This window comes from Curcuma longa, chromosome 9, assembly GCF_044706935.1.
Source record: "Curcuma longa cultivar G26 ecotype Majalengka, Jawa Barat chromosome 9, ITB_CL_G26_1.1, whole genome shotgun sequence".
Lineage (NCBI taxonomy): Eukaryota > Viridiplantae > Streptophyta > Magnoliopsida > Zingiberales > Zingiberaceae > Curcuma > Curcuma longa.
This window is the reverse complement of record NC_133869.1, coordinates 5,511,014-5,536,676: the sequence shown is the minus strand read 5'-3', so window position 1 is coordinate 5,536,676 and position 25,663 is coordinate 5,511,014. Positions and strand designations below refer to the sequence as shown.

The following is a 25,663-nucleotide window of genomic DNA, read 5'->3' as shown; positions in this document are numbered from 1 at the left end:
CTCATCTCATATGAGATTTTAATTTTCTTTAGGATTTTTTTTTTAAAAAAAGAAATAGTCTTTTTAAATAAAATGTCTCAAAAAATAATATAGTGAAAAAAAGAAAAAGAAAATTAAAACTTATTTATAGATTATTTTTTATGATATATAATGGAAGAAAAAACTTGTCTCTACTCTTTATTCTTCTTCTATATTTGATCACTCTTGCTTGATTCTGTATGCTTACAATGCTAGTAATTAGAGGAGAGGCTTCGGAGGTGGTCAAGTAGAAGCTGGAAGAAGTGAGGTGAGCCGTTCAGAAGAAGAGGGAGGAGCGGCGGAGCCTTGCGGCTGAAGGAAAAGGCATCGGCTGGCGGCGACTTGTACATGGAGGAGAATGGCGGTGGCTGGCGCCTGGCTGCGTGCGTTTGCACAGAAGAGAGTAGAAATGAGGGCCGCAGCCTTCCTGTGATTGGGGGAGAGGGGCGCGGCGCTGCGGGTGATGCCCCCTCGTGAGAGGCGGTGGCCGCCCGCGAGGTTGGGTCGTCCGCCCCATCGCGATGGTTGCCGGCGGCAGCTTATACGAGTTTCCCGTTCCGATGTCGGATATGGTGGTTTGAAGGTAAGAATATTCTATAAATACTTTGCGGGTTTACTTTTTGGGTTTCTTATGGTTGTAATTCTCGCTCCTTTCTCGGAATGACGTGTCGCGTTCTCCTTCACATTCTGATCTTTCGTGTTCTTGTTTTACTTCCCTTCTTGACATTAGGAATCATAAAGGCGGAAGCTTTGCGACATTTGTCTAGCAGAGACGATCATGGTTGAATCTCCGAGCTTGATAGCCTACAAAGTCGTGTTTTGTGCATTGGGATGTTTCATGTTGGCTACCCTCATCTACACTACGGTGACTGATGGTTCACCTTTTCGAGCGGAGCTCTTGACACCGTGAGTTATCTTGGGACCATTATATTGTTTAGAGTTGTTTCTTGGAGGTAGTCGTGGTATTTCTGAAGTATGATGTGAATGATACAGGGAATTCTTGATCGGTCTTTGTAGAAGTATGAACGTTGGATGCTCTATCTTTTACTAACCGATGGAAAACATTTGAATCTGACTAAATCCACTCATCTCCAGAAGACTGGAACTAGCAGCACTGCTTAGTCTGTATGAGTGACAAGAAGATTTGGAACGTGAGTGGATGTTACGGATCTTGTGCTGAAATTGATGTGATTGAGTTACTAACATCATCAAGTGTACTGTTTGCATACATGAAGATATGAAAAACATATTTTTGACTAAGAGTGGATCTGTTTGGGTGAGGGATTGAGGCAGAGAAAGAAGGTTGACGATGTTTGAGAATAAATGAACTAGCTAGAAGTTTACTAAATTGGCTGATAGGAGTCCAGGCGATCTCTGATATGGTAGTTCTGAGGAAAGTTTTGTGAGTCAGTTAAGTTATAAATCAAGAATCAGAACTTTCTAATTTTTTTTGGAGTGATTCACCTAAAACTTAGCGGTTTACTTATTTATGAAGTCTACATAGTTAATCTGACTGCTGATAGTTTGATCAATAATTTAGTGGTATACTTGCTTGTGAAATCTATATAGTTATTCTAAGTGCTGATAGTTTGACCAATAATTTAGTGGTTTACTTGCTTATGAAGTGCATATGATTTATTGAGTGCAAATAATTTCACCAGTAATTTAGTGGTGTATTTGCTTGTGAAATGCATATGATTTATTCTACGAACCTACTTTTGCTCTGGTATCAAGCACCACTAGTATTTTTGTTATTTCACCAATAAACTTGACATGTGCTTCTTTCTCTTGCTTTAGGTGGATGATTGCAACTTTGATAGACTTCTATGTTAATGTTGTTGCTATAGCAGTAAGTACCATAACTTGAAGATCTGGATTATATTAGTTCACTGTTTTTCCTCCTAATTGCAAAGCATCCCTTTCCATATAAATTTGGATTGTCTACCCTTTTGTTTCTTGACCTATCATTTGTTGGTTATTCATGATTTTAAATTTTCTTAGCAGAAATTGCACACACATAATTTCCAGGATTTGAATTGATGCTGATCTAGTCCATTGTTGTTTTTTGAGTTGGAAGTTAGACTTGTTGTAAATCTAGAGTCTCAAGATTTTTGATACTTTAGATTCTTTGTTTACACGTCCGTACTTTTATTGATACTGACAGTTGTATACCAACACTCCGAGGGTATCCTCAATATTCCTATTGGTAATATGTAAAAATTTTAAAAATAGCTGTGCCAGTAATATGTTTTTATCCAAATCATAATAACATAAACCCCAAGGTGCAGAAAGTTGCATAGTATTGAGGACAAGATGAATTACACATATTGGTTAAATATAATATTATTTACAAACTAACATTCAAAAGATATTGCTGATGCTAAAACTTAGGGAAATCTGTGATTCCAAATCGTTATTTATTGGTGCTGCCAGCCAAACTACTAAACTTGAAAATCAAATGTGCAAAATCAAATGCATATGTTTGGTCATGGTTGTACTTGCTGCATTTTGGAACCATTGCATAAAATTGAGAACATAAGCATACCATAGTTTATGTTTTTTATTATAGTGTTTTGTTATTATTAGCAGGTTAGTGTTCTTCCCTATTTGTTTATCTTCTTGGCCATTTTGGATAATTATAATGCAACGTTCCTATCATTGCAATGGGTTGCTTGGTCTTCATGATACTATCAGTCTCCCATATCAGAACATTTTAATAATAGTCTACGTTGCTCAAACATGGGTGTGGCATATGCTCTAGTGTTGGGCATGGTCTGCTCCATTTTTGGCTTTGTTAATACAAGTGGTCTGTATCAAAATATATTATATGGTTCGCAACCAAAATATTATAACGGAATACTTCTACAGTTTGTTGTTATTTTCATGTCTTCCAATTGTTTCTCTTATTCCCACCTTTGGATTGTTTACCTGCTGCTGGTGCTGCCATGCTTTTGTTTCTCTTATTCCCACCTTTGGATTGTTTACCTGCTGCTGGTGCTGCCACGCTTTTGTTTCTCTTATTCCCACCTTTGGATTGTTTACCTGCTGCTGGTGCTGCCATGCTTTGTTTCGTCTTCATAAATGTTGGTTGGGCATATACAAATAGAAAATGGAAATTTGACAGGGCATATCAATCTATCCAACCTTGTGTTTGGTCCATAGCATTTCAGTGACAAAGGAAGAATAGTTAGAGAATCATAGAGCTGGCTACTTGAAATATCTTTTCTGTATCATCTTGGAATAGAGATAGTATCAAATTGGCATGATATGTATTTGATTCAGTGCAACTGATAAAGATATTATTGATACTCTTAACCTACTGTTGCATCAAGTGGTCTGGTGACTTGTCTTCAAGAAATAGTGTCCTAATGCAAATTATTTTGAATTAGGACAATGACAATGTATGCTTTCATCCCTATCACGCAGAAAGATTTTTTTTAAAACTATAATAACTTCTAAAATTAGATTTTATCATTTATGAAATTTATTGAGTACACATTTTTAGTACGTAACCATGTGACACATTAATTCCCTAATTATTTGTTTATTTGACTGTATTAATTGCTGCTCCTTCCCTCTTTCCTCTTCCTGCCTATTCATCTGCCCAAGTAAACAGGCCTAAGATTTATGCTTGCAAGAGATTAAACTTACAATGGTATCTAATTTAAATTTTTGATGCCTCTGTTATCAGCAACAATATACCATTAAATTCAAGGCTGTTAATTTGCGCATTATTGTTTTCACCTTAATGTCATGTCAGGTTTGGGTTGTCTACAAAGAATCAACTTGGATAAAAGCACTTATGTGGGTGGTTCTTTTAGTATGTTTTGGCAGGTACCATAGTAATGGAATTACTGTTAAGTTCTAGAGTGAAATTAGTACATCTTATCTATTTGATTTTTAGCATATCTTTTAATTCATATCCTTACTATAGTAATGGAATATTCTTGCATTGCTTTTGATTCATATCCTCACTATAGTAATGGAATATTCTGTTCCTGTGTTTTGATATTGATATATGTTTTTCTCTTGAGGGCATTCAAGGCAATTATTTGCATGAGAAAATTTCACTGGGCAGTTTATTTTAGGCTTTTCCATGTTATTATTCCTAAAGTGAATAGTGGATGTGAGCGGTAGAAGGAGATCGAGGACAATCTTCATTAACATAATCAAAGAGATCACAATGATCAAGTAATCTAGGTATTACAAATGATACGGGCTTTCATATAGCTCAACGATGTTCATTTTTCCAATCCAATTGTTGGATATAAATCTTGTTTCATTCTAGACTAAGTGATGACCTCATGCTTATTCGTGCCAATTTGATGTTTATGTTCTTCATTTTTTCTATCATCATTATTATGGATTATTATTTTACTATAGAATCAAACTGTGTCAAAAGGCACGATATATGCCTAATGCTTTTTTGTTAAGACTATTTGACTTAGTGAAGTATGCGTATGGTCATTTATGCTTTGTCTTTCCCATAGGGTTGTTGACCACAAAGGCCTACCTTGAATTTTATACTAATTTTTCTCAGGATTCATGATTTGGAATGTTATAATTTAGATAACCCTTTTTCTCTTTATATGATTATTCAAGCAACATTTTTTGTCCTGTGAGAATTTTGTAGCAAGTCAAATCTTCATGAGCTGACAGCTAGTCTTTTTTATTTGAATTCCAGTGTGGCTACTTGTGCTTATATTACCCTGAAGCTGTTCGATATTTCATCTCAAGATCCAAAAATTTCTCTGAGACAACTTTTGGTGAGGTATCACATTATTAACATTAATTTGACATACAAGTTCACAAAGATTCTCTAGTTGTGTCATCAACAACATGCTTGTAACTCTAGATCAACATGAAGGTATTGCAAGAATTCATAATTGTGCTAAGATTTTTATAACACAAGTCACAAAAAAAATCTGATTAATAGGGTGCTCCTGTAACAGGATTTCTACACCTTTAGACACTCCAAGTTCCATCTTGCATGTAATTTCCTTGAAAATTTTTGGGCATGTATGCTTTCTTCATGACTATAGCATTGGGAATTGGGATAAGGTAACTTTGGCCTTATGCTCAAAAGTGTAATTTTCTAGGTTTCTACACAAACGGGTGCAATTGTTACTCCCTCACTAAAAATGATATATGTTAGTCAGGATGTTATGCCAAGAGAGGATGAACTAATATTAGTTGCCTTCCTATTCAGTGCCCCATCAACATTCTTTGTCAATCCTGTGTGACCACATGGTGCTGATTTTGGATGATTGTGGTCTGCTTGGTGGACTTGTAGATGATGGATAAATCATTTGTATTCAATTCTACGCCACTGGTTAATAAATGCATAACTACATAGTAATCAAAGCCTTAAGGAGAATGTTAGGCTAGGTTTAGTATCTGAATTTTCATATTTTTCTTATAGAAATAATTCTTTGAAAAATATAAAAACCGTATTTGCTGAAATTGAAAAAAAAACAATGAGAATTTATATGAAATTGTTCTAGTGATTTAATTCGTTTTTATTTGATTTAACTAATTTACTAAATGTATATATTATCATTAATGGCATCAAATTTGCTAATAATATTTATAATACTTTGAGTAAAAGATATTATTTTGATGAGATACAAATTCACTTAGAGAAATTTAATTAAATCATTTGTGAATCATAGAACATACAAACACAAGTGTCTCTAGAAGTAGGCAATGGGAAAAAATAAAACTTATCAAATTCAACTATTTACAGTAACTCCTATCTGATCGTAGCCTATGTACATTATTATCACATAGATCATTTATTTTTGTCTACTAGGATGATTCACTAATGTCAAACTATGGTAAGCCATGCATGATTTTTTATGTATTTACTATGTGGTGCCAAATTTATCTCCATGTAATGATGATTGTATCAAATGCTTATTCATAAACGGAAATATATAATACTTATTTTACAATGTGTTTTTGCCCCTTATTGAAGGATCTCTAAATTTATATAGAGGTACTTAACGATAGACTTGCATCTGTGAAAGTTTTGGAATCCATGCAAATAATAAAGTCTCATCAGAGGGGTGGTTTTGATGATGTTCAATCTATCTGTGAATCCTAAATTGCCTAATTCTTTGAAAAAGGGTGTTTTTTTATCCCACAATTACTAGTTCTATAGTCGAAATTGTGAATATAAATGACTATTCATCTGATTAACTTGTGAAGGAGTGGGACTAGCAGAGGATGGTATAGTAGCAGTGTTAGCATGGATTAAATGGGTAGATTGTTAGGAAGCATAATCCACCCTTACTTTACATGCTTATATATTTTCATTTCAGAAATGTTGTAAAGTTCCGACAGAATTAGGATGGGAGAAGTCCTTGTTCACTATCGCATCATAGGTGGTTCAATTTTAAGCATCTGTATGGTAGTAACATAATGAACTAAACTAAGCAATGTTTTCTTGACTCCTTGTTTCCCTTCATTGTTTTTTTCATACTTTTATACGATGTTATCTCTGATTGCCTTCAGGGAGGATCATGAATGTCTTACAAAATGCTCATCCATTGTTCTTGGGAGAGTTGTTTTTAGCACCTTGGGTATATTTGTGTTAGCAGTTGTTGTTTATACTGTAGCAACAGATGGACTTCCTTTTCGAATGGACTTGTTGACACCGTGAGTATTATTGCCTTTTGCTTACCTTAAATTTTGATTAGCATTTTATTAATGGTCAAGAAAATTTGTCTACTTTCAAGAAGGATATGTTATCACATGCAAATGAAATGCTGCAGATTATCTCTCTTTGATCTTTACAGGTTAAATGGTTCATTTCTAAGATTATGAAACATAGGAAGGACGAACTTGATTGTCCCTTTCTCCCTTTGCCTTGTCTAGATTCTCCACCATATTATGTATACTCATGAAAATTCTGAAAACTTAGCAGTAGAAGTATTGATAAAATTAAAATAAATAAGTTGTTTTCTGCATTTCCCAATTCAGTTCCCGGATAGACTGGGGATATTTTGTTTAAATAATTGACACAGACGATAGCACTAAAAATTCAACATTTAACTTTTGATACACTAGGCAAGTCATATTAATCCTTAGATAAAGTGTTGGTTGGTTTCTCTGTTTGTTGTCCCATAAAACTCTAAGAGACTTAGCAGTGTGTTAACTCTTAAACTGATATTCATCTTAATGTGCACAGGTGGATGGCTGCTACCTTGATTGACTTCTACATTAATGTCTTTGCTATATCAGTAAGTATGTCATCTATGAATTTTCATGGTATTTGTGCCAATCAATTTGCATTTGAGTGGAGATATCTATGCTTAAAATGTTCATCCATGATTCAGATGTTCATTGTCGATCTTTGGGACCATTTCTAGATCCATTGTAGGGGAAGTTTTATCATGGTCATAAGATAATTCATCTTTTGCAGTTATTACTTTGACCTGCCTCGCAATACACCAATTATTTTTGCTTTATTTTCTTGGTTTATAGTTGTACAATATAATTGGCCACATGATCCTTGGGCATTGATTGTGGTGATGAAAATTTTCAGAGCTTCTTAGTATGTTGGTTGTGGTTGTTTCTTCAACTCATTCATTTAATTCAGTCAAATTGGATGGTGGTAGCAATGCCATTTTTTCCTAGTTAATTGATTTGGCCACATGATCCTTGAGCACTGATTGTGGTGATGAAAATTTTCAGAGCTTCTTAGTATGTTGGTTGTGGTTGTTTCTTCAACTCATTCATTGAATTCAGTCAAATTGGATGGTGGTAGCAATGCCGTGTTTTCCTAGTTAATTGATTTGACATGCCTACTTGAAGAGTCATAAACAAGAGCTTACTGATTCTTTACTCAAACCACTTGCAACAACTACTTTGTTCATTTGTAATCTGTTATTTGAGATGAAAAGATTTCTTATCTTATTGAAGAGTGAGGCATATTTATATATAAAGCTAGGAATCTATCTTAGGAAATTATAAATTAGGCTAATTGACAGTTATATTAGCCAATATATATACAGATATATTATCTAATATATCAAGTTGAAGCATAAATATTAATCATGCCAACTTGTTACAAAAATAATCAACCTGAATTGCATTTAAAGTTTTTGTAAAGATGCCCCCTAGTTGTTCTCTAGTCTTCACATATCCTGTAGAAATCAAGTTTTATTGAATTTTCTCACGAACAAAATGACAATCAATTTCAATGTGCTTAGTTAGCTCATAAAACACAAGATTCGATGTAATATGAAGACCAACTTAGTTATCATATCACAATTTTGCTAGTATTGAAATTTTAAGTCCTACTTCAGTCAAGAATTGATGTATCCATATTGTCTCATACACAAATTGTGATGAGCTAGGGTTTTATTAATTTTTAATCGATTCAATTTTGGGCTTTTACATGAAAATAAATTATTTAATGAATCGATTTGATCTTAATTGTCCTATATTGCATAATCTGAGGTTTGATTCTAATTTTCATGATTTAATGGTGATTTTTGGCATTAATTTGATTTTTATTGATTTTAGGGCTTAAATCGGACCCGACTCGAGCTCAACCGCGGTCAAATCAAGTCAAATTTGTCAAATTGATCAAGCCAACATGGAGGACATGACTCTAGATCGAGCCTGATCAAAATTTCAGAATTTTTTGGAAACCCTAAGAAGCCCTAAAGCCTAGATCAAGTCTGCACCGTTGGATTCAAAATCAACGGCTGAGATTAATGATTAATCAGCGGTATATAAACTTAACTTTAGGGATGAACAGTGGCTGCCCGCCACTGTTCATCGTCGTCCGAAACCGCGCGTCTCCTCCCTGCTCACGCGACGTACTCCACGGCCAGCCCCGTCCATTTCTTCCCTCCATTGTGTTCCTTGATCCTTGAGGAGTCTGAAACCGGTTCGTTGGGTATAAATCCGGCAGCTGGACGGCGCGCGGTGACGGCGAGGGTTTCTCCGGCGCTGTTCACCCTGTGTTTCTGCTTGTTTCCGGCCAGTTCTGCTGCGTCAATCCGAAGCCGCGCGAGTCGACGAGGGGTTCTCCTAGGATCGCGGAGCACTTCCAAGGCATCAGCAAACTCATCGGAGCAAGAAGAAGCAGAGGAATTCCAGTTTTGCAGCTTCAAATTTGCTTCTGCACAGCTTTGTCTCAGCCCGGAGAGGGTTTCTCCGGGGTTTTTCAGAGCTGTGGACAGCGAGCAAACCACACCAGCGATTGGTTCGAGCTTCTAAAAGGATTTTCGATGAGGAGGGTTTCCAAGTTCGAGCTTGTTTGACACCAAGCTGAGAAAACACGAAGGAAAAGGGAAGAAATGGATGCGATTTCTGTTTCTGATTTCTGAGTTTCTGCATTTTGTTTCTGATTTCTGTTTCAGCATTTCTGTAATTCAATTTTTTTTGTTTTCAAATGCTTTGAAACTTTGTGAATTCAGTTTAATTAGGTTAATTCTTTAGTTTTTGTTTGAATTTTGATTTGTTTTAGAGTTTGCTTTGATTTGATTTATTTCCTTTCAAACTGATGATGAAATTCCAGCATTTCTGATTTTCTGATGTTCCGTGCCAACTGAAATCCACTGTTCAATGCCAACTTTCTGTTTCGTGCCATAACTTAGTGCCCAGTTCAATTTGCAATTAGTGTCATGTTGGTTTTTTATTTCTTTAAGTGAATTGTTTCTGCATTGCTAGTTGTTTGATTAGAATTTGAGATTAAGCTTGCAAGTTGCAAATTGCAAATTGAATTTCTGAATTATGCCATTTTTGCAGTCATTTCATGCCAATTAGGTTTAATTGCTATTGGTTTTTGCTTGCATAGTTGATTTTCTGTTTGCTTGTTTTTGGTTGATTTCATTGCATTTGCAAGTTTAGTTTCAATTGCAGTTTAATTTTAAATTTGAATAGTTTTAGGTTTGATTTAAATTTTGATTGCATCTTAGGTTTATTTGATACCTTGGTTTTAATTGCATTTAAGATTAGTTAATTGCATTGCATTTTTCATTTATTTGTCATTTTTTCATTTGCATTTCATTTCAAAAACCCCAAAACCCCATTTTATTAGAAAACCCAAAAAATACGACACACCTAAGCTCAATTTAAACAATTTTCTACTAGTCCTTGGAAAAACACGACTCGAGGCCCCTATACTTCATTTATTTGAATTTATCGTGGGTTTTCGATAAAATCTATAAATTCTAATTTGAAGCCCTATCGTGACACCTAGTTTAGGGCTTTTCAAATTTTGGCGCCGTTGCCGGGGAATAACTAGTAGGAATTGTTTGTTTTGAGCTTATGAATAATCTGTTTTATTGTTACTTGGATAATTGTTGGTTTCTAAAATGTATGGAAATTCATTTTATCAACAACCATCTTTTCAACAGTCTGAACAACAAAATTTTTATTTGCAGGGCCAATATCAAGGTTTTCAGGAACAATTTCAAGGTGGACAACCTCAAAATCAAATCCAACAGCCTTATCATGGTTTTCAACAAGTGATCCACCACAATTTCAGCCCCAATTTCAGAATTTTCAGCAACCCTGATCAAAATTTTCAGCCTCAAGATCACAGCATCAACAATCAATTTCAGCAACACAGTTTCAACCTTCAAACCAAGATTTTTCACAGCCCTATGGTGGTTTCCAACAGCCCCTAAATCAAGGTTTTCAAGGCACAAATTTTCAGCAACATTCATGGAATTGTCAAGGGAATTTTCAGCATCAAAATCCTTCATTTCAAGCCCAAAATCAATGTCAATCGTCATTTTCTCAAAGTGGACAGATTTCAAACAATTTTCAGCAGCCAACCTATTTTCAAGATCAACAAAACTCATACCCAATCCAAGAAGACTATGAAAATTCTATTGAGTTTGTTCAACAACAACAAAGGCTTGAGGAGATGATACAACAAATGGCGATACAACAACAAAATCTTGAGAGGCAATTTGGACAGCTTGTAAATAGCATGAACCAAATACAAGCTCAAAGATCAAGCACTCAAGAATCAGAATTTCATGAAGAAATTTCAGCAACTCCTTCTCCCACACAAATCAGCCCCGAAATGGATTTTACAGTGTCACGGGTTGAGTTTGATTTGGAGGATGCATTGGTTACTGAGGAAGATGACATAGAGCTTATTTCTGATGCAATTGCAGTGGAAGATGTTCAAATGGGTGTAGGGGATTGCACTGAGCCCCAGGGACCACCATTAGTGATTGAGGTATCAGAGGATTTGAGGAGAGATATTTAAGTGTAGGGGATTGCATGGAGGCAATACCCCAAGAATCACTTCCAGTTAGGATACATTCACTTGAGTCAGAGCAGGAAACCTCATCTGAGGAGGATGAAGTTGTGGAGCCACATAATCAGGAATTAGGGCTTATTTGTGATCACTCCAGTATTTGCCATGCTTCAGGTACCTCCTATTCATCCATGGATATTATTCATGCCCATCATTCAGAAAATGTCATAGAGGTACCAATTTTTGATTTTGTTGGATGTGAGTCATTTCTTTATGCATGCCCTAAACATTTTGATATTGTTATTCCTGTTCTTTCTTACTCCACATGCGTGTGGAAGATTGGTTCTATTTTTGGCCTTGCAGATTTATTTGAAAAATCAGATTGCACACTTCCACGGTTGATAGAGTCTCCATTAATGCTGAAAAAGGCAACAACAATTCAAGCAACAATCGAGCTTCCCAAGTGGATGCTCCATCTGAATCACCTTCGACCACCTGAGACATCATTCAAGGAGGTGAAAAATTTTAAGAAAGCAAATCAGGACACTCATGACCATATTATGAAGATGCTTACCTCTCCCCGATCCATTCCATTACCGGCGTGGATCTTATTACTGAATCTTCTACAACCGCCAGGATGAAGGGGAGTTTGTTCCAACTTTCACTTCTTTTTCATTGTTAATACCATATGTTGCTTTTACTTTGCATTTTCAGTTTAAATCAGTAATAAAATTCATTTTCATGAGCATTTTGGATTTTGCATGCATGGTTTAGGGTAGGGAATAAGAACCTTGAAAGTGTACCCCCTAGGATTTCTTTATATCATGTTAGAAGCTCTTGAAAGAAAATTACATTTGATTGATTATTCTAGGATTTAAATCCATGGATGAACACTTTGGAATGCTTGCATGACCCTTAGTAATGGAACCTAGATTGATGAACTTGAGAAAATGCGATTTTTATACCTAGTGAGGTTAGCCATTTTGTGTGATGCACCTAGGTGATTGCCACACTAGAACTTGCTTGTTTTCTTTCAAGGCTACAATATCTATGATGGGTCCACATTTATTTAGGTTTAAAAAAAAAAAAAAAATCCCCCCATAAACCATCCACCTTTATGCTTTATCCATGTTTAGCCATTTGCATTTGAAATTTTTCTTCCCCATTTTCGATTCACTTTTCATGCTTTCTTGGACATGGGTATTTTAAATGTTATTGATGTTCCTTTGCCCGAGACGGTCAATGATTTAAGTGTGGGGGAGGAGGTTTGAAATTTTTGAAGAAAAAAAAAAAAATTTTTTTTGAGAAAAGAAGAGAAGTGTGCCAAAAGGAGAGGTTTTGTGCCAATTTTGATTAAAAGCAATGTGAAAGAAAGAATTTCAAATAGAGCACTTGAGAGCTTCATTGTTATGATGTTATGATGATTTTTGTGATGATATATGAAGTTGAGAATTTTTGCAAGGAAGATAAGAGATCAAGTGCCAATTTCTCTAAACAAAGGTTCACATGAGTTGTTCTTAACCTCTCATTGGTTTCTGGAAATGTTTTTGAATCGCTGAATTGAGATGGAATGATACGATATCAGAATGAAAGAATGAAATGATCAAAAGTGGAAGAATGAAGCTCATGAACCAATGGAAGATCAAGTGTTTCAAGAAGTCAAGTAGTGTATCAAAAACCTTGATAAGATGATGAATTCCGATGAAGCTTAATTCCATTCAACCATTCCGTAGACAACAAATTCAGATTCTGAATGAACTTTCCAAAAATCTGATGGCAGAAATCAAGAAAAATCAGAGCAAAGAAAAAAAAAAAAAAAAAAAAGAAAACAGAAAAAAAAAAAAGAAAAGAGATGAGAAGGAATGTGTCAAAGAGTGTATCAAGATTCTGATCAGTGAATGGACCAAATGTGTAAAACCTACTTCATTTCAGTAGCTTCCTAAACAACCAACTCAGATTCCCAAGCTTCAAGATGCTGCTGCAACAGAAAAGAAAAAAAAAAGTAGAAACAAAACAGAAAAAAAAAAAGAAACCAGAGAAAACAGTTTCAAGAATTGATCAGTTGATTCTTGCTATTTTTGAGCTACTGATTGAGCTCTAATTGCAAACAACAAATTGCATGGCTATTAGCATTGTCAATCAAGCTTCACGATGCAAAAAGAAGTGAGGCAAAACAGCAAGAAAGGAAATCAGAGAAAAAACAGAAAAAAAAAATCAGAAAAACCAGTTTGCAGTTTTTATTTTTCAGCTGAGTTTTGAGCAATTTTTACGGCACTGATCCGAATCTGGATTTCATGGAAATTTGCATGGCTATTAGCCTCATCAATCAAGCTTCATTGTGCAAAAAGAATGGAGGCAAAAGAGCAAGAAACAAGAGAGAAAAGCAAGATTTCGTTTTGAGAAAAAAACAGTTTTTCAGCTCCATTTTTTCAGCCATGTTCCCTAATTTGCTGCTATTAATCCGAATCTGGATTTCATGAAAATTTTGCATGGATATTAGCCTCATCAATCAAGCTTCATGATGCAAAAAGAATGGAAGAAAAAGAGCAAGAAACAAGGGAGAACAAGCCAAATTTCAAATGCAATTTCAATAATTTTCAGAATTAAGCATGCATTGATACATTGAAATTGTGGTTTCATGTGAGGTGAATTTTGACTCCTGAGGATTGGATGCTATTTCTTATGTCTTTTGAAACCTAAATGTGAAAGAATGGGGCTTGATTCGAAGAAGGAATGCAAAATGGCACGTTTGGGTGATGAAAGAAAAGAAGAAGAAGAAAAGAGGAGTTTGTATCAAGAAATGGAACCTCAAGAGAATTTTGATTTTTGATGATTGGATGTCATTTGTTAGCTCTTGTAAAACCTAAATGTGAAAGGTTTGAGCTTGATTCGAAAGGGAAACGCAAAATGGCACAATTGGGTGAGAATTGAAGTTAAATGAAGAAAGAAGAAGGAGCATGTATCAAAGGGAATGATCTTAGAGATTTGGATCAGAATTGGCTCAAGGATTTGAAGAACACACTTAAACAAATGGGATACAAAAGAAAGCAAGAAGAAAGAGTGGCAAGGTTCATTGATTTACATTTAAACATACTCATGTCTACCACTTCATTCACTTTCTTCTTGAAATTTCTTTTCTCTTGAATTTTCATTTCTAAATTCCTATTTCATTTGTTTCAGTTCATGATTCCTTTACATTTTCAATAAGCCTAGTATATGTGGATTCCAAATCATGAATGGTAGTGGAGAGTAGAAAACAAGCAAGCCTATGGAAATGCATGAAACCTAAGTGCTTGAGTGAGCTCCATCTCCTTTTTGATCATGAATTAGAATTAGGGTGAGAGCCACTGATTTATCTATTGAAAACAACCTCGTGAGATTCAGTGTGATGCATTTTTCTCAATTAGTCAAGAAGGGTGAAACTTACTATGCGGTTAACCAAATACAAGTCTAATCCATGGATTTAAGTTTTTGAGACTTTACAAGCTTAGATAATTTTCTTTTAATTGTTTCTAATCATGATTGAGGATGATCTAGGGGGGTACAATCCTAGTTTATTTTGTTGACTTGAGCGGGACGCTCAAGGGTAAGTGTGGGGGAATTTGATGAGCTAGGGTTTTATTAATTTTTAATCGATTCATTTTGGGCTTTTACATGAAAATAAATTATTTAATGAATCGATTTGATCTTAATTGTCCTATATTGCATAATCTGAGGCTTGATTATAATTTTCATGATTTAATGGTGAATTTTTGGCATTAATTTGATTTTTATTGATTTTAGGGCTTAAATCGGACCCAACTCGAGCTCAACCGCGGTCAAATCAAGTCAAAATTGTCAAATTGATCAAGCCAACATGGAGGACATGACTTAGATCGAGCCCGATCAAAATCTCAGAATTTTTTGGAAACCCTAAGCTGCCCTAAAGCCTCAGATCAAGTCTCACCGTTGGATTCAAAATGGACAGGCCAGATCTGTTGATTAATCAGGGTATTTAAACCAAAAACTTAGGGATGAACAGTGGCTGGCTGCGCACTGTTCATCGTCTCCGCCCCGCGCGTATCCTCTGTTAGGGAGCGTAACTCCCGGCCAAGCCCCATCCAAAACTTCATTCTCAGGCGAGTTTCTGGATTCCCGAGGAGGCTGGAACCGGTCCGTTGGGTATCATCGGCAGCTGGAAGCTCGGTGACGGCGAGGGTTTCTCCGCCGCTGGCACTCCTCCTTTTCTGGCGTTTCCGGCGAGTTGCTGAACAACCCGAAGCCGCGCGTCGACGAGGGGTCCTCCGAAGCTCGCGAAACAAATCCAAGGTTTCAGCAAACTCATCAGCGCAAGAAGAAGGAGAGAAATTCCAGATTGCAGCTAAACAACCTGTTTCGTTCCATTCTCTGTTTTGAGGAGAGGGTTTCTCCTCAATTTTCGGAGCCGTGGACGTGAGCAGGCAATCCCCAGCTATTGGCTCGAGCTTCCGAAGGGATTTTCAAGGAGGAGGGTTTCCAAATTGGTTTCTTGTTTGACATCAAGAAAGAAAACACGAAGAAGAGGAAGATTGGATGCGTTTTGTTTCTGTTTTTCAGTTTCTGCAGTTTCATTTCTGATTTCAGTTTTCAGTTTCTGTAATTCAGTTTTTTTTAATTTCAAATGCTTTGAAACTTTGTGAATTCAGTATTAGGATTAATACTTCAATGTTTGGATTTTGATTTGTTTTGATTTGTTTTAGTGTTTTAGAACTTGCTTAGACTTTGTTTAGCATTAGATATCTTCTTTAGTTTCTGATTGCCCCTTTAGCCACTGTTCAGTGCCATTTTGGTTTACTGTTTTGTGCCGTTTGTTAGGTAGGAATTTGAGTTTTGAAGTTTTGTTTGCTAACTTAGATTTAAGTTTATAGTTAGTTGAATTTTGCTTCTACATCGCTTATGAATTAGGATTTTGATATTTCTAGGATTTATTTGCATTTTTAGATTTAGATTTTTGCATTTTTGATTTATTTGTTGATTTTCATTTGCATTTCATTTCAAAAATCCCCAAAACCCCATTTTTATTGAAAACCCCAAAAAGAACGACACGACCTAAGCTCAATTCATTCAATTTTCTACTAGTCCTTGGAAAAACACGACTCGAGGCCCCTATACTTCATTTATTTGTATTTATCGTGGGTTTTCGATAAAATCTATAAATTCTAATTTGAAGCCCTATCGTGACACCTAGTTTAGGGCTTTTCACTAAGACACCTCCTCTTAAAGATAGGAAAAGCATAGGTGCAAAGGGCAATGATGAATAGCAGCCATTCTAATAAACAATCAAACAAATATTAATTTTGCAACAAGAGACAGTGTCAGAATAGTCCATACCATAGATTTGAGCATAGTCCTTAATGACAAGACGGGCTTTCAATCTAGCAATTGACCCATCTGGATTGACTTTAACTATGAGTACCCATTTGCATCCTATAGTCCATTTCCCTGACTGTGCCATTGTCTGCATTCATCTCTATCATTGCATCTTTCCAACTAGGAGGAGGAGTAGGTGAGTCAAGTGAAGCAATAAAGGAATGAGAGGAAGATGACAAGCTATTATAAGAAATACAAGACGTAGGATAGGTACACTAGCGTTTACTTTGCGTAATGCAATAGGAAGATCTCACTTGAGACTGGATCTGATGAGAAGGAGTAGGTGTAGGACATGATAGAGGTGGAGTTGGTAGACTTGAATAATAGGAGGTTTGATAGGAGTTGGTCCGAGATGGGTGCAGAGGATGTGATAAAATATACCAACAAATCATCATCCTCCCTCTAGCGAGTCGGAGATGGTGTGGACGAGAAATAAGATGTGTCTTCCATGAATGTAACATCAATTGAGATAAGATATTTGTTAATACTGGGACAATAGCACCTATAACCTTTCTGAAGACGAGAATAATCAAGGAAGATACACTTTAAATACTCGAGATCTAATTTAGTGGCATGTGGATGAACATCCCTAACAAAACAAATGCTACCAAATACTTTAGGATTAACAGAAAATGACGACTTTTAGGGAAAATAATTTTGTAAGGGATCTCACCATAAAGAACAAAGAATGTCATGCGGTTAATGGGGAAACATGTTGTAGAAATTGCATCAACCCAAAAAGGTTTGGGAGTATTCATTTGAAATAAAAGGGTCGTGCAGTTTCAAGAAGATGTTTGTTTGTACGTTCTATTACACCATTTTGGGATGAAGTATCAATACAAGATGTTTCATGAAGCATGTCATTCTGACCCATATAAATTGGAATAAATCAGATGTATATTCTTTAGCATTATCACTTCGCAAAATATGAATGGACATATAGAACTGAGTTTTAATCTCAACGCAAAATGCACAAAATAAAGAAAATAACTTAGAATGATTTTTCATTAAATATAGAAATTAATCATTCATAAAAGTAACAAAATACTTAAATCCAAGTTTAGACAAAATAGAATAAGGACCTCAAATATCATAATGAACTAATTCAAAAGGAATAGTAGCATGTTTATTTAATCTAGGACTTGAGCTAAGACGGTGATGCTTTGCAAACTGACACAACTTACAATCTAATGAAAATACTTTACTACTATATTATGGACAAAACTTCTTGAGCAAAGGAAGAGGTGGATGACCCAACTTACAATGAGCCTCGAAAGAAGTGACACTCGAGCAAGCAAAAGATCTTGGGAGTGGTGTGTTAAGAATGTAGAGGCCTCCAGACTCATGTCTTTTACCAATAATTTTCTTCGTCAAAAGATTTTGAAATAAATAATGATCAAGAAAAAATGAGATGCAACAGTTAAGATTACGAGTTAATTGACTGGTAGAGAACAAATTAAAGGATAAATTAGGTAAATATAAAATAGAGGAAGCAAAGGGGTAGGATTGATAGTGTCAAACTCACAAACACAAGATGGAGATCCATTAGCTAAAATAACAGTAGAAGTGTAAGCTTTGGACGAAAAATTAGAAAAGAGACTAGAATTACCTATCATATGATCTGTGGCGCCAAAATCAATGATCCATTTAGAGGATGAGGAAATAAGACAAGTGTTGTGGTTACCTGAATCAGGAATAATAGCGACAGGAAGATGAAGATTTGAGTGATTCCTGATATAGTGAGAACTTGACAAATTCATTTACAGAGATAAAAACCGATTTATCAGAGACTTCATTAGTGGATGCAATATGAGTCAAGTGTTTTTGTTGATTTTTGTACTAAAGCTTTCTACATTCAAACTTTATATGACTTGACTTACGATAATAGTTGCATATGATACTACTAGAATTTGGTGTTCGAGTTTCAAAGTCTTGTGAGTCTCCTCCTTTATTTCCACTGTGAATAGTTGATCTTTTATGCACATAATTAGTATTGTGACTTACCAAAACACCACTAAATAGAATGGGTGCAGTACTTTCTGTATAGAGAACGCGACTAAATACATCTTGTAAAGAGGAGACTTCGGAATCAGAGAGAACTTATGATTTAGTGGACTCAAAGTCAAGAGATAGGCCAACGAGGAAGTTCATGATAGCTATCTGTTCTCGTTGGCGTCGTTGAACCTTTACATCAGGGCTAAAAGACAGCAACATATTAAGCTCCTCATATGTCTTCTTGAACGTCATAAAATAATTGATCAGAGTCTGATCTTGTTTTTCCACACGATAAAAAACTTTACAAGTCTTATACATGCGGGAGAGATTCCCTTTCCTAGAGTATATTCTAAATAATCCATCAGTTCTTTAACAAATTCACAGTGATTGATCAAACTAATTACATCTCTATCAATACAATTCCAAAATTGAAAGAACAAGCGAGCATCCTCTTTGAGCCATGTTTGCTTCGAGTCATCTTTAGGAGGATTATAAGTTAAATAACCATCTTTATCAATACTTTGTAGATAAAGACGAACAGTCTTACTCCAATCCATATAGTTCTCATGATTTTAGACACCACATCCATCACAGTAAAAGACATTTTCAATCATAAGACTTTATCTCAAAGGAGGAGGAGGAGGAGGAAGGCGATCAAGATGTAGCGACTGTGGCTGCTCGGCGAGGAGGAAAGCAGGGTTAGAGGTGGCGAAGGTGTTGATGAAGCTGAGGTCGTGGTCAACTTGAAGATAGGTGTTGTTGCAGATCTACCTCCATAGCAACCTCGCAAGGTGCTACTGCTCAACAAAGGGAAAAGAGGAAGTCGTGGCAACAAGCGAAGTGTGAAGCATTACTGTTACCTGTGGCAAGATGGAAGCGAGACGAAGGCGGTGCATGATGCTATCGGAAGTGGCAGCAGGCGAAGGGACGCCGACGGGAAGGCGAGGGGAATGGACGTGATTCAGCTAGCATTGGGGGCGGACGTGTGCGACGATTGTTGTGGCGAAAAGCAGCCCCGGCGTGCTTCGATCTCATGCCATCGGGGGCTTTGCCGACTTCTTGAACTGGATCTGGGCAAGATTGAGAAGGCAGAGGCGCGCTCGGCGGAGCAATGATGGAGACGATGAAGAATCTACTGCGGCCTAAGCCCAATCCCCACCAGCAGCTCTGCGAGCACACGTATGTGGGGATAAGCCGCGGAGATGAAATCCAAATTTTGAAATCCTAATTTCGAATCTCTAAATGACTCCAATACCATGTTATTTATGATGAAAAGATTTCTTATCTTATTGAAGAGTGAGGCATATTTATATACAAAGCTAGGAATCTATCTTAGGAAACTATAAATTAGGCTAATTGACCGTTATATTAGCCAATATATATACAGATATATACAACTAATATATACAGATATATACAGCTAATATAATCCTTTGATTTTCTATCAACAAAACATTTCTGTTCACCCAAAGTTTCTGCCTTTGAAATTTTCCTGTTTTGGTAGTTCAACAAGTGGCCTTTGTGCACTTAGAGAAAGGAAAATATAGTTAACACTGCACCTGCAAGAGGTGCGGAGGTGTTTCTCACATGCATTGGATAAGTATCTTTGATTTTGGGTCCTTGGGCCAAGATGAAACATTATTTTTTGTGTTGAGTGAAACATTGGTCCTTCATGGTGAAGAGAAATAGATGGATGCTGTATGATTTGGATGAGAAAACAATGATGTGACTGTATGGATCAAGTGCATCTTGCTGAAATCGAGTATGAGCCATGCCTCTGAACATGACATTGGCATTGATGGAATCACTTGAACAAGGCCCATTTATATCCTTTCTCTCCACTATGTATACCTAAATATTTCCCTCTCGTGCCAAGTTACATAATCTCTTCATCTTTCAGAATTTTTCATAAACTCAACTTCTCTTTTATCATTCCATTTTCAAGCTTTGTTGCTTTTGGTATTTGTGGAGTTCAATGTAGACATGTAATTGATTGCCTATTTATTTTGTTTATCTTTTGTCTGTTTTGGCTTTAAGTTAATCATATTGGATTACTGTAATAACTACAGATAGATCCTAGTTGGCAGTATTCATGATTGATAGATACTAATAGATAATCCACTATGATTATATCAATGACAATTAATGGCTTGCATGACCACAACGCTAGGCAAATAGAAACTACATGTAGAGAGATGTGTGCTTTTAATTTAAAGCTTGACACAAAGGGTCAAGCTGTTGCAAGTTAAGAAGTACAATTATTCAAGAAAGGAGCAGCTGAGCTTTCCATCTGGTGATGGCTATTGAGATGATGTGGAGCATGATCTATATTTGATAGCCATGCTTCTCACATTTAGATTGCATAATGAGCAAGAGAGAGACAAGTCTAAGAAATTGATGATTGCAACACTAGTATAGTTGTTCTACCGAATCTTGTTGTAATGGTAGAAATACTTATAAAAAATTCTTGCATATGAATCAATGCTGAGGGTGATTCTCCTAGACCATATCCAGCCACTACTAGTCCCAAAGCTTTGTAGTTTCTTACCTTCACTCAATACTGGCACATACTGGCATTGAGGTCGTAATGGTCCAGTCTGAGATCAAACAGCTTAAGATTCACACCTTTATTCTAGATAATGACAATTGATCGATTAACATCACTTGGACAGCTGTAACTTATGTCAAATAGTCCTGTCTAATATGATTGGAAAGATCTAACTCTATTAGTGTATCACATTATTTGTGAGCATATGTTAATCAAATAGGTTATGGAGCTTTCTTGTTGGTTTAAATTGAATAACAAAAACTGATTTAAGTTTTTGTACAGGTATGGGTTGTTCATAAGGAGCCAACATGGATATCTGCATTTATTTGGATTTGCTTGCTGATTTGCTTTGGCAGGTAACTTATATGGTACAAAAGAAGCATATATTATGTTTCCATTGCTCGATTTCTTGATTTTTCAAGTAGTTATGCAAGTAGTGATTTGAATAAACACCAGAATTTATAATCCTACTGCCTAAACCACATCAAGGTGTTGCCAGGGACCTAAGGGTCGAAAGAAACATAGAAAGTTGACTCATTGCATGTTCAGCTTCTAGAGTTATTGCATCTAGACAACTTGCAGCTTTAATTGAACTTGAATAAATTTGTGCTGCTCGTTTTCTACCTGTATTCCATCTAAATTTACCTTTTTCAGGGAATGTACCTATAGGAGGTGATCATCTCGGTATCAAGGAGAACTGATTTTCCGAAACTTTGCCAATCCATAACGACTCCATGATTGACCTTATTCTTTTTTTGATTGATATGCTAGGGCATGGTTTGCAATACTATTCCATGCCAGCCTATCGGCATGCTGAATGGCCAAAATAATTGTCCAAATAATGGCTAAGACATCATTCCACCAACCGATAAACAAGTGGAGTTGATATGAGACACAAGTCTCTGTCCTGTTTCTTCTGCGAATTCCCTTCTGCACATAGTACCTTTTCGTGAATGCCACTTTCTTCATGCAGGCACTTTTTGTGCATGCCACATCTCCTGGCTCGTCAAGGGTCCTCTTTCATTTCAGTATTGTCAACTTGTCAATGGTCCTTTTCATTTCAGCATTGTCAACTCAACAATGACAATGGAACAACTCCTTGGTCAACACCTCCAGATCCGACATACATGACCACATGACGGATCCTCTTCCTCAAGCTGCATTTGGACAATCTTTTTCATCCAGCTCCATCCAGGGTTTCTTAAGCTCCTCCTCCGGGTAAGCATCCTCTTTTCCTCCTTTTGATGGTGATTTGGCACGACGTAAGTCTTGGCATGCCAGGGTAGAACCAAGCACATTTCATTTGGGCTGGGAGGCTGATTTCCTGACTCAAAATGAGACTTGAAATCTGTTCCTATGAACATAATCATCACTTCTCCACCTCCACCTTCTTCTCCTCTTCTCCACCTTCTAATGTTAAGGTTAAACACATGTAAATGACACAAGTCTCAGCATGTTGCCACCAAATGGGCACATTTTGTTCCAGTTGGGGGGATCAATATTTGTCGGCTTGGAACTGACTTTAAACCTTGTTCCTATGAATATAACCTTCTCTTTCAAAATCACTAGCACCCCTGCAGAAATAGGACCATGATGATAGCCTTTGGCATTGGCATTGTCTGATTCTAACTTTTCAGCTTCGTAGAGAACTTAAGTACAAAATCTTTATCCTTTGTACTAACTAATCTGCCTCCATTCCCATTTTCAAGTACACTTGCAAGCATTAGAACCTCAACCTAAAATACATGGGCTAGGCCTGGATTGAAAGATTGATCTCGATTATTCCTGCCTGTGTACTTTAACTAATGCATTTGTTGGATATGGATTGCGAGCAGGTTGAGTGGGGTTTAGATGACCATAACAACAAAGTTTATAAATCAAATTTTCCATTGACTTATGGCAAAAGAGTGATATTGATCAGATGCAGCAGTGCAATGGAACAAGTCAAAAACAATCTAAAATAAAAATTTATAAGAAATACAAGAATAGGTATCCAAATTATTATGTATGCCCAACTGTGGTTAAGGTCATATTTTTTAATTATATAGTTATTGATTTTCTGTCCAGTATACTTATTATTTTCCACCAAATTATTATTTTATGATGACATGTGACAATAATGCTATTTGTTCATTTTTTAAATTAATCCTTTGCTACTTTTCCTAAGTTTTTTTTAACTAAAAATGAATAGCAGTGTAGATCAAAGTATGATTTTCTCTGTTCACTTTGGAGAAAACAAGGTGATGTCCATGTCATTGGAGACATTAGAAATCGGGTGTCACAAGAGAAGAATTGGGCAATGAGATTGTGGGCGTGGTTGATATTCACAACTAGAGTTTTTGTTGAGGATGTAAAAAAGAAGCTTATAAATGGCGTAATATTACATCTCAGGGACTTTTCATTCAACCCGCATTTAGATGAAGGAAAAAGTTAAGCAGAATTTTGATTTATTTTCCCCATTCCTTGCTTCCTCTTTAAGCGTATCTATCCAAATAAAAAAGGTGGATCAAAAATGTTTTTCCACATGTTTTCATTTGATTTTTTGCATTCATCCCATTTTCCATCAAAGTAGAGCCTTCTGCATTATAGAAAACAAGTTGTTCTTTTCTTAAAGTTTTACCTTCTAACCTTATATGTTCTCCAATTTCCAAATACATGTCATTGTTATTTTTTTCATACATTTTTTCTCTAAACAAACCAGGTTCACATTTGTATGTACATGTTTTGCATGTTTACATCTTTATTTGTGAAGTCTACCAACACAGTTCTTATATAAAATTGTTGTCTTCAAAATTATTTTTGCCATATGTATGTTTGAGATGAGATAGAAATATTTTACATAGGATACAAGCAGTATGGTTAAAAATGGAAGCGGGTGTTAGATGTTCTTTATAATCATAAGGTGAGTGTTTGAAACGAGCACACAGGCCAAAGGTAAGAGTTGTAGAGATGAAGATGTTAAAGTGGATATGCAAATATAAATATGGATAGGATAAAAATGAGAATATTAGAGAGAAAGTAAAGGTTGCACCTATTGAGGAAAAACTCATCAATATACGTTTAAGATGGTATGAACATATACTTAGGTGATCAATCCTAATTGGCCAATATGAGACCATGATAAATATGCACATTAATCGAGAAAGAAGAAATCAAAAAAGATTTGTTTAGCAATGATAAAATAAGATAAAATTCGTTTAAATATAAATGAGATTTAGTAGTGGATCGAGCCTCATGGCATAAGAGGATCTATATAGCATATCCTATTTAGTGGGATAAAGGTTTGATCATTATTTGTTGTTTATTTGCCACTACTAAATCTCATTTATATTTAAACGAAGTTTATCTTATTTTATCATTGTTGTTGTTTATTTGAGATGTCTTGGAAATCATTTTTTTTTACTAGACAAGGTAATTTGGGGTGAAGATGTGAGGGCTAGAGAGAGACCAAAGGAAACTTTCTACTTTTAGATTTTCAGGGTATAGGGCAAGGAATTCACTTCCCAAATGACTGTATTTGCAAGTATTTTAGTTCTTGACATGCATCACTGATATTGATTATTGTCGACCCTTCTGCTTCAGCATCACAACGTGTGCTTATATCACCATTCAACTGTTTCGGCTCTCCTTGCAAGAACCAATGTACAAGGTTTTATTTGACACTCAAGCCAAACATGGAAGTACATCCTCAAAGTAATGTTCAAATGCCTCTAGGTAGGTTACTTAAATTGTTTCTCTTCGTGTAAATTTGTGGTTTGCTGATAAAACTGCCTGGCGCCATCTTCGGCTATATCTATCTGTATGTTTACAGGCACAAAGAATAGCCAATCTTACTGGATTCCACCATTTCAGATGCTGTCGCAAAACTGTAAACATATTCTCATATTCTTGCATAATTAAGGCTCTTTGTGCATTCTAAATCTTGTGTTTAACGTTTATCTTCTTTCATGGAATATGAGATCATAAGTTTTAATAGCATTCATCATCCTGTATCGATCACTGTTTCAATAAAAATCTCAACAATAACTTCTCTATGGCTGCATGACAGCATGCAACAGATTCTTGAATTCCTATTCACTTAAGTGTGGCACATGACAGGAATAATTTCTTTCATACTCCCGTTTTCTTGTTCAAGGATTTCAGTTGTTAGTTTCTTTTTCTTAAATTAACTTAGCTGTGTAAGTTGCATACCTGAATACTGCATGCAAATTACTTCTTAAGAGAAAAAAACTTAGAAGTTAAACTTATATGGTGAATGTTCTTTTGTATATATATGCACTTTTACTCACTGCTATTACGAGAGCAATATTAATCAAACTATTAGTGCAGTGCCAAAATCCTTGACTGATATATAAACATAGTCAATGTTTTCATAGTAGTCGAGTCAGATCATTCATGAATCATCTCATATGATATGCTATAATTCACATGTAAAATGATATAGTTTTTACATATGAATGGGGAATGAAGAGAATCATGCC

General features: G+C 35.8%; 1 protein-coding gene across 2 annotated transcripts; it reads left to right on the top strand.

Annotated features, from left to right (window-relative positions):
- The first annotated feature begins 760 nt into the window (after nt 1–760).
- LOC141835248 (uncharacterized) lies at nt 761–25,216 on the top strand. 2 transcript variants are annotated; one of them, XM_074722683.1, is made up of 9 exons: nt 761–924; nt 1,816–1,867; nt 3,779–3,852; nt 4,703–4,789; nt 6,535–6,678; nt 7,211–7,262; nt 21,465–21,538; nt 24,765–24,875; nt 24,994–25,216. In XM_074722683.1, exons 1-9 carry the CDS (start codon nt 797–799, stop codon nt 25,004–25,006), a joined length of 735 nt encoding a protein of 244 aa, XP_074578784.1. In that variant the 5' UTR covers nt 761–796; the 3' UTR covers nt 25,007–25,216. The 2 variants fall into 2 exon arrangements, with proteins under 2 accessions (XP_074578784.1, XP_074578785.1); XM_074722684.1 differs by having other exon boundaries at nt 24,765–24,896.
- Nucleotides 25,217–25,663: the final 447 nt, after the last annotated feature.